General features: G+C 41.4%; 2 protein-coding genes and 1 long non-coding RNA gene across 8 annotated transcripts in view; 2 read left to right on the forward strand and 1 right to left on the reverse strand.

Annotated features, from left to right (window-relative positions):
• The first annotated feature begins 3,087 nt into the window (after positions 1 to 3,087).
• On the forward strand, positions 3,088 to 9,583 carry LOC106584722 (COP9 signalosome complex subunit 2). Of its 4 annotated transcripts, none has more exons than XM_014170247.2 (13): positions 3,088 to 3,401; positions 3,810 to 3,923; positions 4,009 to 4,086; positions 4,343 to 4,468; positions 4,611 to 4,700; positions 4,901 to 5,023; positions 5,452 to 5,626; positions 7,265 to 7,443; positions 7,657 to 7,709; positions 7,891 to 7,988; positions 8,172 to 8,254; positions 8,361 to 8,419; positions 8,748 to 9,583. In XM_014170247.2, the coding sequence occupies exons 1-13, from the start codon at positions 3,333 to 3,335 to the stop codon at positions 8,890 to 8,892; spliced, it is 1,392 nt and encodes a 463-aa protein (XP_014025722.1). In that variant the 5' UTR covers positions 3,088 to 3,332; the 3' UTR covers positions 8,893 to 9,583. The 4 variants fall into 4 exon arrangements, with proteins under 4 accessions (XP_014025722.1, XP_014025723.1, XP_014025724.1 ...); XM_014170248.2 differs by having other exon boundaries at positions 3,089 to 3,386; XM_014170249.2 differs by having other exon boundaries at positions 3,092 to 3,401; positions 4,901 to 4,978.
• Positions 5,617 to 6,256, reverse strand: LOC106584723 (uncharacterized). 2 transcript variants are annotated; one of them, XR_006761509.1, is made up of 3 exons: positions 6,234 to 6,254; positions 5,680 to 5,828; positions 5,617 to 5,648 (listed from the first exon to the last, which is right to left on the reverse strand). It is a non-coding gene; the product is annotated as an uncharacterized lncRNA (long non-coding RNA). The 2 variants fall into 2 exon arrangements; XR_006761508.1 differs by lacking the exon at positions 5,680 to 5,828 and adding an exon at positions 5,885 to 6,002 and having other exon boundaries at positions 5,627 to 5,648; positions 6,234 to 6,256.
• A 250-nt stretch (positions 9,584 to 9,833) lies between the features above and the next one.
• The window catches only part of LOC106584724 (centrosomal protein of 152 kDa-like), a 59,951-nt gene continuing 56,839 nt past the window's right edge, over positions 9,834 to 12,945 (forward strand). For both annotated transcript variants that reach the window (XM_014170251.2, XM_045706083.1), the window contains exons 1-2: positions 9,834 to 10,219; positions 10,420 to 10,535. In XM_014170251.2, the coding sequence (XP_014025726.2) occupies positions 10,449 to 10,535 (87 nt within the window). In that variant the 5' untranslated portion in view covers positions 9,834 to 10,219; positions 10,420 to 10,448. The remainder of the gene's footprint in view (positions 10,220 to 10,419; positions 10,536 to 12,945) is intronic.

A 12,945-nucleotide genomic window follows, 5' to 3' on the forward strand; every position in this document is an offset into this window, starting at 1 on the left:
GATCAGAGACTCCAGCAGCAAGAGCGACATCATTGATGTATACAGAGAAGAGAGTCGGCCCAAGAATTGAACCCTGTGGCACCCCCATAGAGACTACCAGAGGCCCGGACAACAGGCCCTCCGATTTGACACATTGAACTCTATCAGAGAAGTAGTTGGTGAACCAGGCAAGGCAATCATTTGAGAAACCAAGACTATTGAGTCTGCCGATGAGGATGTGGTGATTGACAGAGTCGAAAGCCTTGGCCAGGTCAATGAATACGGCTGCACAATATTGTTTCTTATCGATGGCGGTTAAGATATCGTTTAGGACCTTGAGCGTGGCTGAGGTGCACCCATGACCAGCTCTGAAACCAGATTGCATAGCGGAGAAGGTGCGGTGGGATTCGAAATGGTCGGTAATCTGTTTGTTGACTTGGCTTTCGAAGACCTTAGAAAGGCAGGGTAGGATAGATATATGTCAGTAGCAGTTTGGGTCAAGAGTGTCACCTCCTTTGAAGAGGGGGATGACCGCAGCTGCTTTCCAATCTTTGGGAATCTCAGACGACACGAAAGAGAGGTTGAACAGGCTAGTAATAGGGGTTGCAACAATTTCGGCAGATCATTTTCGAAAGAAAGGGTCCAGATTGTCTAGCCCGGCTGATTTATATAGGTCCAGATTTTGCAGCTCTTTCAGAACATCAGCTGACTGGATTTGGGAGAAGGAGACATGGGGAAGGCTTGGGCGAGTTGCTGTGGGGGGTGCAGTGCCGTTGACCGGGGTAGGGGTAGCCAGGTGGAAAGCATGGCCAGCTGTAGAAAAATGCTTATTGAAATGAAGACATACAGTTACGGTTTATAGCCCTTATAAGGGATAACATTGATTTATGTTTTACTGTACATCAAGTTTCAAGTTAATGTCACGGTGAAATGCCTTTCTTGCCAGCTCTAAACCCAACAATGCATTAATCAATCATCACCTGTCTTTATATTGTATTTATGCATTTCTGCTTATAGCAGCATCTATACATATGTTTACATACCTATTAGATTGACTCTTCCACAAGCTCGTGCATAAAAGAGAAGATTCACCTAACTTTTCATACTTTTTCTCAAAGGCATCTTTCAGATTTTGCAACCTAGGAATACAATACATCGGGAAAATGAAAATGAATGAACAATTCAGGGAGTGAGTTGAGTACAAAACTGTCTTAGTGTTGCTTACTATACATGTATAATACATGCATTGATAGTTTTAGCAACTGTAATGACCAATATAGTATGTAGACAATTATCACTATCATAACTCACCTTTCATTTGCACTTATCAGAATCTTTGTCTTTGGCGGCCATTGTTTTCAAACCAAATACCAACCGGTTGTTTTTAGACTAGTGGTAAATCCCCAAATCTAGCCAGGGTAGCCTACTATACTGAAGATAAAGATTGAAACACACCAATACTAAACTTAGCAAAAACAAAAAAACATCCTCTCACTGTCAACTGAGTTTATTTTCAGCAAACTTAACATGTGTAAATATTTGTATGAACATAGCAAGATTCAACAAATGAGACATAAACTCAAGTCATTTTATTTTAAGGCATCTTTACTTTTACTCAGGTACGACAATTAGGGGGGGGGGTCAAAATCAAAAGTAACAGTCAGTATCTGGTGTGGCCACCAGATGCATTAAGTACTGCAGTGCATCTCCTCCTCATGGATTGCACCAGATTTGCCAGTTCTTGCTGTGAGATGTTACCCAACTCTTCCACCAAGGTACCTGCAAGTTCCCAGACACGTCTGGGGGGAATGGCCCTAGCCCTCACCCTCCGATCCAACAGGTCCCAGACGAGCTCAATGGGATTGAGATCCGGACTCTTCGCTGGCCATGGCAGAACACTGACATTCCTGTCTTGTAGGAAATCATGCACAGAATGAGCAGTATAGCTGGTGGCATTGTCATGCTGGAGGGTCATGTCAGGATGAGCCTGCAGGAAGGGTACCACATGAAGGAGGAGGATGTCTTCCCTGTAATGCACAGCGTTGAGATTGCCTACAATGACAACAAGCTCAGTCCGATGATGCTGTAACACACTGCCCCAGACCATGACGGGCCCTCCACCTCCAAATCGATCCCGCTCCAGAGTACAGGCCTCGGTGTAACGCTCATTCCTTTGACGATAAACGCGAATCCGACCATCACCCCTGTTGAGACAAAACCGTGACTCGTCAGTGAAGAGCACTTTTTGCCAGTCCTGTCTGCTCCAGCGATGGTGGGTTTGTGCCCATAGGCGATGTTGTTGCCGGTGATGTCTGGTGAGGACCTGCCTTAAAACAAGCCTACAAGCCCTCAGTCCAGCCTCTCTCAGTCTATTGCGGACAGTCTGAGCACTGATGGAGGGATTGTGCGTTCCGGTTGTTGCCATCCTGTACCAGGTGTGATGTTCGGATGTACCGATCCTGTGCAGGTGTTGTTACACGTGGTCTGCCACTGTGAGGACGATCAGCTGTCCGTCCTGTCTCCCTGTAGCGCAGTCTTAGGCGTCACACAGTAATGGACATTGCAATGTAGTGACCTGGCCACATCTGCAGTCCTCATCTGCAGCCTAAGGCACGTTCACGCAGATGAGTAGAGACCCTGGGCATCTTTCTTTTGGTGTTTTTCAGAGTCAGTAGAAAGGCCTCTTTAGTGTCCTAAGTTTTCATAACTGTGACCTTAATTGCCTACCATCTGTAAGCTGTTAGTGTCTTAACGACCGTTCCACAGGTGCATGTTCATTAATTGTTTATGGTTCAAGGATGGGAAACAGTGTTTAAACCCTTTACAATGAAGATCTGTGAAGTTATTTGGATTTTTACGATTTATCTTTAAAAGACAGGGTACTGAAAAAGGGACGTTTCTTTTTTTGCTGTGTTTATCTGCTGACTTTTATAAGCGGGTCCCTGGATATTTTTGAACTGCTGATCTACGACCAGCTCTTCCTACCAAAACCACAACCTCAAACACTTTCAGTTAAACAAAAAACTGTTTCTAGACCAGGTGTTAACATATTCATTGTAACGAAACGTAACAACACGGAAGAGTAGAAGAAGAAAAAAAGGTTCCAGTTCATAGGAATCACGATTCAGGCTGACGTTCACGTTGCGCAGAAAGGCATTGGTGGCGGATAACGTTGGAGCTTGAACAAACTGCGACTCTCTGCTGCCTACCGCTAGCTAGCTAGCTAGCATGATCCTCTCACCAGTGCTCCCTACTTCTCTCCACACTCTTATTTAAAAGAGTCACTCCAGCGATGCACCTAGGCTTGTACCATTAGCAAGTTTGCTGTCGAGTTAGTTAGCTTCGTAGTCAAGATGTCTGATATGGAAGATGACTTCATGTGCGATGATGAAGAGGATTATGATCTGGTAAACTCCTCCGAAGTAAATATATATGGATATTGTAGCTGATTACCATATACAGCGTATTTAGCTAGCTAGTTAGCTAGATAACCAGCGTAAACATTCCACGTTGCACTCCACTCCGCTAACTTTAGCTAGCTAACCTATTACTCTCAGCTACGTTACTGTAGCTGTTGTTGGTGCTCATATCATTGACAGCTAAATTGCGTAGTTAGTTAGCTAGCTTTGTTTGCAATGATTTGTTCACATACTGCAACTAATGGTTGCTATACAGTTTGCACCGTTACATGATCCAGCTGTTTGCTTTACAAATCACCATGACAAAACAACACACATCATCATGAGCTAGCTAGCTGGCTAGCTGAATGTCAACACAACAGTGGGTGTTGATCTTGTAAACTGCATTGATGATGAATTGTGTGATTTCAGGAATACTCAGAGGACAGCAACTCTGAGCCCAATGTTGATTTGGAGAATCAGTACTACAATTCAAAGGCCCTGAAGGAGGATGACCCCAAAGCAGCTCTCAGCAGCTTCCAGAAAGTTAGTTATCACACACGCACGCACACACACACGCACACCATGTCAATGTCTGTCCATTTATTAAATGCCTCTTTCTGAACCCCAGGTCTTGGAGCTAGAGGGCGAGAAAGGAGAATGGGGGTTCAAAGCTCTGAAACAGATGATAAAGATGAATTTCAAACTGGTAAGCATTAGACATTAGTCTCACAAGTCTCCAAAAATAGTCTCTGAAATATTACATGTAGGCTACCTACAACTATTGTCTGACAGGCATACTGTAGGAGTAGCCAAGGTATTCATAAATATGAACAGCCTACTTTATGCGACATCTCTGATCAAATGTGATAATATTTTGTAAAGAAATGCCATATTATGGGAGCATAAAATTGTATTTTGAATTACATTTCTTTAATTTGCCCCCCCCCCACACACACACACAGATGAATTTCCCTGAAATGATGAACAGGTACAAGCAGCTGTTAACATACATTCGGAGTGCAGTTACACGAAACTACTCCGAGAAATCCATCAACTCCATCCTTGATTATATCTCTACGTCTAAGCAGGTATCGTTCGCAACATCAAATTATCAATCAATTAACAATATTGATTCTGTGATCATCTGAGCTTTACAATTTTGGAAAATAGTCCGAACAAACTGAATGTTTGAAGAGAAGGGAAATATTTTTACATTTTTTTTTTTTTAAGATGGACTTGCTGCAAGAGTTTTATGAAACCACATTGGATGCATTAAAGGATGCCAAAAATGACAGGCTTTGGTTTAAAACCAACACTAAGGTATGATTCATTTTAAAGATAATACGTAAAGTTATATATTTTTCTTATGTCATTAATTCCATCCACAATATCATCATAATTAACATTTTATACAATGCAAAAAACATATGTGGCAAGTGGCATATCATTTATATGGAGACAGTGACTTTGATACTTGTGTGATTTGGTTTCCTCCTCGGTTTGTCCTGTATGTTGTTTAGCTTGGGAAGTTGTACCTGGAGAGAGAAGAGTATGGTAAGCTTCAGAAGATCCTGAGACAGCTGCACCAGTCCTGTCAGGTGAAGAAACACTCCTCATCAATGCAATCAGAGGTTTTCACAGAGGTTTTACCACCAAATCTAATTCAGCATTATAACATCATAATGAAAAAACATTCTTGTGTGTTCTTAGTGACAGTAGATTGGAACTGTATTGTATCATTGTAGCCCGGTCTGAGTTCTGTTTGCGCTGTATAGACAACTTCTATAGCTGTTGTCATGACCACAGGAGTCAAGACAGCACAAACAGATCTGCGGCCGGGCTAGTATGGCTGTGGAACCATTGTGGAAATCTAGAATTCCCTGTTTCTCCTCAAGTGTCTGTGGAATTATATCTCTAGTATTTGTTCTGTCTAGGTGTATAGACGGATGATTAGTATTTGTCCCATGTTCTGTCTTGGTGTATAGACGGATGATTAGTATTTGTCCCATGTTCTGTCTAGGTGTATAGACGGATGATTAGTATTTGTCCCATGTTCTGTCTTGGTGTATAGACGGATGACGGTGAGGATGACCTGAAGAAAGGCACCCAGCTCTTGGAGATCTATGCTCTGGAGATCCAGATGTATACGGCCCAGAAGAACAACAAGAAGCTGAAGGCCCTGTATGAACAGTCTCTACACATCAAGTCTGCCATCCCTCACCCTCTCATCATGGGAGTCATCAGAGGTAGACACATCTCTGCCTACACCTTAACTCTATAACCACGTCTCTACCTACACCTTAACTATATAACCACGTCTCTACCTACACCTTAACTATATAACCACGTCTTTACCTACACCTTAACTCTATAACCACGTCTCTACCTACACCTTAACTATATAACCACGTCTCTACCTACACCTTAACTATATAACCACGTCTCTACCTTAACTATATAACCACGTCTCTACCTACACCTTAACTATATAACCACGTCTCTACCTTAACTATATAACCACGTCTCTACCTACACCTTAACTCTATAACCACATCTCTACCTACACCTTAACTCTATAACCACATCTCTACCTACACCTTAACTATATAACCACGTCTCTACCTTAACTATATAACCACGTCTCTACCTTAACTATATAACCACGTCTCTACCTTAACTATATAACCACGTCTCTACCTTAACTATATAACCACGTCTCTACCTTAACTATATAACCACGTCTCTACCTTAACTATATAACCACGTCTCTACCTACCTTAACTATATAACCACGTCTCTACCTTAACTCTATAACCACGTCTCTACACCTTAACTATATAACCACGTCTCTACCTACACCTTAACTATATAACCACGTCTCTGCCTACACCTTAACTATATAACCACGTCTCTGCCTACACCTTAACTCTATAACCACGTCTCTGCCTACACCTTAACTCTATAACCACGTCTCTGCCTACACCTTAACTCTATAACCACGTCTCTGCCTACACCTTAACTCTATAACCACGTCTCTGCCTACACCTTAACTCTATAACCACGTCTCTGCCTTAACTCTATAACCACGTCTCTACCTACACCTTAACTATATAACCACGTCTCTGCCTACACCTTAACTATATAACCACGTCTCTACCTTAACTATATAACCACGTCTCTACCTTAACTATATAACCACGTCTCTACCTTAACTATATAACCACGTCTCTACCTTAACTCTATAACCACGTCTCTACCTACACCTTAACTATATAACCACATCTCATTCACTACACCTTAACTATATAACCACGTCTCTGCCTTAACTATATAACCACGTCTCTACCTTAACTATATAACCACGTCTCTACCTACACCGTAACTATATAACTTAGGCTCCTGACTGGTGCAGCGGTCTAAGGTACTGCATCTCAGTGCCAGAGGCGTCACTACAGACCCTGGTTCGATCCCGGGCTGTATCACAACCGGCCGTGATCGGGAGTCCCATAGGGCGGCGCACAATTGGCCCATCGTTGTCCGGGTTAGGGGAGGGTTTGGCCTGAGTAGGCCGTCATTGTAAAATAAGAATTTGTTCTTAACTGACTTGCCGAGTTTAAATAAAATAAATAAAAAAAACTTTATAACCCAGACACACATTCATGGGCTCTTTGTCAAGGGTTTTTCCCTTTTTTCTTGCATTCTTGCTTCGTTCTCAAAACACATTGGAGGAGAAGACCCAAGGTCCCTTCCCTCTGACGTAGTCCTCTAATGTATTTTAAGTAGGAGGCAAGTACAGAGTGTCCTTTTTCAGGACCATGGTTGATTTTCTAGGAAATGATCCCTGACCATGTCGTTTGGTCTCTCTCTTGTTTTGTATTCTGAAGAGTGTGGAGGGAAAATGCATTTGAGAGAAGGGGAGTTTGAGAAGGCTCACACAGACTTCTTCGAGGCGTTTAAGAACTACGATGAATCAGGAAGTCCTCGACGGACCACCTGTCTGAAGTACCTGGTGTTGGCCAACATGCTGATGAAGTCTGGAATCAACCCCTTCGACTCCCAGGAGGTATGAAAGGTCTCATTAGTGATAAGAGATGAGTCTCTCTTAGGGATGGTTTCCCAGACCCAGATTTAAAACGTAGGGCCCTGTCACAATATTATAACCTGCTAATTAAGTAAATTCATTCATATTTTAGTGAACATGGTGATGTGCGTTGTATTGGTGCATCTTTCATAATGTTTGAGTATCTTTACTCATGCTGACATTTGTTTCTCTTAGGCTAAACCCTATAAAAATGATCCAGACATTCTTGCAATGACAAACTTGGTCAGGTAAGACTACATCTCATTCACTATTCCAATCTAACCTTTCTGGGAAGAGTTTTGCTTTGGCTGTTTGTCTACACACCGTTTGTCTACACACTGTTTGTCTACATTGTGTTGTATGAACACTGTCTGATTACTGAATGGAAACCAATGCTCTATTCTGCCCCCCCCCCCACTCCCCCTCCAGTTCCTACCAGAACAATGACATCACAGAGTTTGAGAAGATTCTGAAGACCAATCACAGTAACATAATGGATGATCCGTTCATAAGGGAACATATAGAAGGTATGGTCTAGACATCATTTTCAGACTGATGTATTTGGTTAATGCCATCGTCAAAACACAAACATATTAGTAAGTAGTAACAAGCTTATAAGCAAGTTAAAAATCCTTATGCCTGGTGGCATGTAAAGTGTTACTGAAAATTCCTTCTATTTAATAATTTATTTCCTTTCTTTTGTCTTTCAGAGTTATTACGAAACATAAGAACACAAGTGCTCGTCAAATTAATCAAGCCTTACACGAGAATACACATACCTTTTATTTCCAAGGTAAGATCACTACAACGACCTGTCTCTGGCATTTTTGTTGTTGTTGAAAAAAGCAAAAATGTTCTCTAAATTTGAAGGTCATTATAACATTTTTGTCTCTTTTCAGGAATTGAACATTGATGTCTGCGACGTGGAAAGCCTTCTTGTTCAGTGCATTCTAGACAGGTAAATTGCATGTTGTTACATCATTGTGGCTTAGCGGTCTATAGGCACTGCATCTCAGTGCTGGAGGTGTCACTACAGACCCTGGTTCGATTCCAGGCTGTATCACATCCGGCCGTGATTGGGAGTCCCATAGGGCGGCGCACAATTGGCCCAGCGTCGTTAGGGCTTGGCCGGAGTAGGCCGTCATTGTAAATAACAATTTGTTCTTAACTGACTTGCCTAGTTAAATAAAGTTTCAATAAAGGTTAAATAAAACAATAATGCACCACAGTTTTGTGAATTTACCATCATTGACCTTCTATTGAACTTTTCTTCTTATACCTGTCAGCACGATCAACGGCCGCATCGACCAAGTCAACCAACTGTTGGAGCTGGATCACCAGAAGAGGAACGGAGCCCGATACATGGCTTTAGATAAATGGACGAATCAGCTGAATACTCTCAACCAGGCAATCGTCAGCAAACTGGCCTAATCAGAGTAGTCAGTAGTGTAACTGAAAAGTTAACCATTCGATGTTGGGGGTATTTCAACTTGAAGGAGCGAGTTAACCCAATTCATCTCGATTACAGTAGCAGTAGGCTACATTCAGTATTTTCATCTATAGGATTGATGATATTCGAAGCTTCCATTGGCAAACGTACTGTCACTTATTATGTGACTGATCATTTAAAATGGAGATCAGAGGTGCCAGCTTGTGTTTCATGGCCTTGGGCCAGTTTCCCGGGCACAGATAAATCCTAGTCCAGGATTTAGAAGCATGCTCAATGAGAATGCTTTATTGGGTTTAGGAGTTGGACTAGGCGTAATCTGTGTCTGGGAAATCGGCCCTTGCGGCCTAAAACCAACCGATTTATAATTTCTATTAGAAAACGATGGCCATTGTACAGATAGAGGATTGTAAAATCCCACTTATGTACATTTCTTATAGTGAAAGGACATGTCTGTCCTCCGCCTTCCGTGAAAACAAATTATTTCTAATATTAAGGTTGAGCATGTTCCATGTCAAAATCAGCATGCCCTTTTCTGTAAAATATCCAGCGCTCTATACAGTATTTCATTAATGTAGGTCCATGTTTCATATGGTACATTGTTTTGACACTGTTGTCAAACAATTTCAGCTTTTCTGTTTTATTAATGAATAATAAACGATAAATTGTACCTTCCTATGGTGTCACTTCTGAAATATTTTTTTTTAACATATTTTTGCAAATCATGTGGAGGAAACTCATCTTCTGTAAATATCATACTTCAGCAAACATCTCTACAAATCGTCCCAAAGCACTATTTTCTTTCACTTCCAGGTTGGTGATTTGGCTGTTGGCAACAACAAACCCCCCCCCATCTGTGTTTGAGCATGGCCATTGGTGGGGGTCGTTTGATGACGCTTGTTGAATTCACCAATCAGCGACGGAGAGTTTATGCCGCTGTTTGGGCGCGCGAGTCGAAACACAGGAAGTTCATTACTATTATTAACCTGCCAGATTGATAGCTATCTTTTGTTGTTCATGATATATACGCAACCGTTTTGTTCTGATTGGCAACTGTTAACAAAACTGTACTCTTGTCAGGCTAGTACGTTATTAGGTAACTGTGCCCGTCATGCCAGTCGTTCGATGCTTTGTTTGTTTTCTGGTAAATGGTTGCTATGTTAGCTAGCTAATGTTAGCTAACCAGTCCGATCATTTATTGCCCAGCATCATGTGTATCTGCTGTTTTGTAACGTTTTACATTTGATTTTTTTTTTGTCCTCGCTGACAACCATTTATCATCGGATATCCACTTGTACTTCAAATCAAAAGGTAAGGTGATCAGTGAGTGGACTGTTTTGATCACTCTTAAAACTAATTGACTAACGTTAGCTCGTTCGGCGTCGTACTAAGGGCATAATGACAATGTTTCGGATACGAGGTGTGTGTGGTTTGTGTGAGCCCTCCGCTCTCACTGTCAATCAAATACACAGCCACGTCATGAACATCTGCGCTCTCTTGTGCTTTCTCAGCTCTTCTCTCACTATTAGTACTGATCATCATGTCCATCGACTTTGATAGTGCTGCTCTGCAAACTCAACATGAGGAGGAGGAATACGACCCAGAGGACTATGCCCGAGAGCAAGAGGTACGAAATACTCTGTCATTCTCTCTAACACACACAGACTATGCTATTTTTGTTGATAAACTTGCTTGTTGCTAGGGTAGTAACGTACCTCTGCAAGACGAGTGGATCAGAAATGTATCATGTGCCTATGAAACAGTGTTGCTACTATGTTTTCTGGCAATGGTTTCATTGTGACCTCAATTCAGAGTGTTTTCGCAGATAGTAGACGTGCTGCCACTCCGTAAGGGCGGGGATAGTGGTGATATGTATAATTATCGGCCCATTTCAAGGCTTCCTTCTCTAGCTAAGATTATTGAATCCTTGGAGTAGGAAGCAGATAATTCAGTCAACCTTTTTTTAAATTTTTTTTATCTGTTCTTGATCATGGTGTTCTTATTTATCGAAGTGTAGCTGCTACTACTCTGAAACCTTGGAATGAGTAGGTGTGTCCAAACCTTTGACTGGTACTGTATACAGTACCAGTCAAAGGTTTGGACACCTACTCTTATTCTATTTTTACTACATTGTAGAATAATAGTGAAGACAAAGCTATGAAATTACACATATGGAATCATGTAGTAACCAAAAAAGTGTTAGAAAATATATTTAGATTTGTTTATTTGAGATTCTTCTAAGTAGCCACCATTTGCCTTGACGACAGCTTTGCACACTCTTGGCATTCTTTCAACCAGCTTCATGAGGTAATCACCTGGAATGTATTTCAATTAACAGGTGTGCCTCGTTAATTTGTGGAATTTCTTTACTTAATGCGTTTGAGCCAATCAGTTGTGTTGTGACAAGGTAGGGTTGGTATACAGAAGATAACCCTATTTGGTAAAAGACCAAGTCCATATTATGGCACGAACAGCTCAAATAAGCAAAGAGAAACAACAGTCCATTACTTTAAGACATGTTCAATCTGGAACATTTCAAGAACTTTGAAAGTTTCTTCAAGTGCAGTTGCAAAAACCATCCAGCGCTATGATGAAACTGGCTCTCATGAGAACCGCCACAGGAAAGGAAGACCCAGAGTTACCTCTGCTGCAGAGGACAAGTTCATTAGAGTTAACTGCACGTCAGGAATTGCAGCCCAAATAAATGCTCCACAGAGTTCAAGTACTTAGAGGTCGACCGATTCATCGGCAGGGCCAATTTTCAAGTTTTCATAACAATCGGTAATCAGCGTTTTTGGACGCCGATTACATTGCACTCCACGAGGAGAATTTTACATAATTATGACATAACATTGAAGGTTGTGCAATGTAACTGCAATATTAGACTTAGGGATGCCACCCGTTCAATAAAATACGGAACGGTTCCGTATTTCACTGAAAGAATAAACGTTTTGTTTTCGGATTTGACCATATTAATGACCTAAGGCTCGTATTTCTGTGTGTTTATTATATTATAATTAAGTCTATGATTTGATAGAGCAGTCTGACTGCGCGGTGGTAGGCAGCAGCAGGCTCGTAAGCATTCATTCAAACAGCACTTTCCTGCATTTGCCAGCAGCTCTTCACAATACTTGAAGCACGGTGCTGTTTAGGACTTCAAGCCTATCAACTCCCAAGATTAGGCTGGCAATACTAAAGTACCTATTAGAACATCCAATAGTCAAAGGTATATGAAATAGAAATTGTATAGGGAGAAATATTCCTATAATAACTACAACCTAAAACTTCTTAACTGGGAATATTGAAGACTCATGTTAAAAGGAACCACCAGCTTTCATATGTTCTGAGGAAGGAACTTAAACGTTCATTTTTTTTTTTACATGGCACATATTGCACTTTTACTTCTCCAACACTGTGTTTTTGCGTTATTTAAACCAAATTGAACATGTTTCATTATTTATGATACTAAATAGATTTTATTGCTGTATTATATTAAGTTAAAATAAGTGTTCATTCAGTATTGTTGTAATTGTCATTGTGTGTGTGTGTGTGTGTGTCGATTTAATCGGCATCGGCTTTTTTTTGGTCCTCCAATAATCGATATCGGCGTTGAAAAATCATAATTGGCCGACCTCTACAAGTAACAGATACATCAACTGTTCAGAGGAGACTGTGTGAATTAGGCCTTCATAGTCGAATTGCTGCAAAGCAACCACTACTAAAGGACACCAATAATAAGAAGAGACTTGCTTGGGCCATGAAACACAAGCTATGGACATTAGATTGGTGGAAATCTGTCGTTTGAGTCCAGATTTAAGATTTTTGGTTCCAACCGCTGTGTGTTTGAGAGGCAGAGTAGGTGAACGGATGATCTCCACGTGTGTTTCCCACCATGAAGCATGGAGGAGGAGGTGTGGGGGTGCTTTTCTGGTGACACTGTCAGTGATTCATTTAGAATTCAAGGCACACTTAACCAGCATGGCTACCACAGGTATTCTGCAGCGATACGCCATCCCATCTGGTTTCCACTTAGTGGG

Source organism: Salmo salar, chromosome ssa23 (assembly GCF_905237065.1).
Source record: "Salmo salar chromosome ssa23, Ssal_v3.1, whole genome shotgun sequence".
Lineage (NCBI taxonomy): Eukaryota > Metazoa > Chordata > Actinopteri > Salmoniformes > Salmonidae > Salmo > Salmo salar.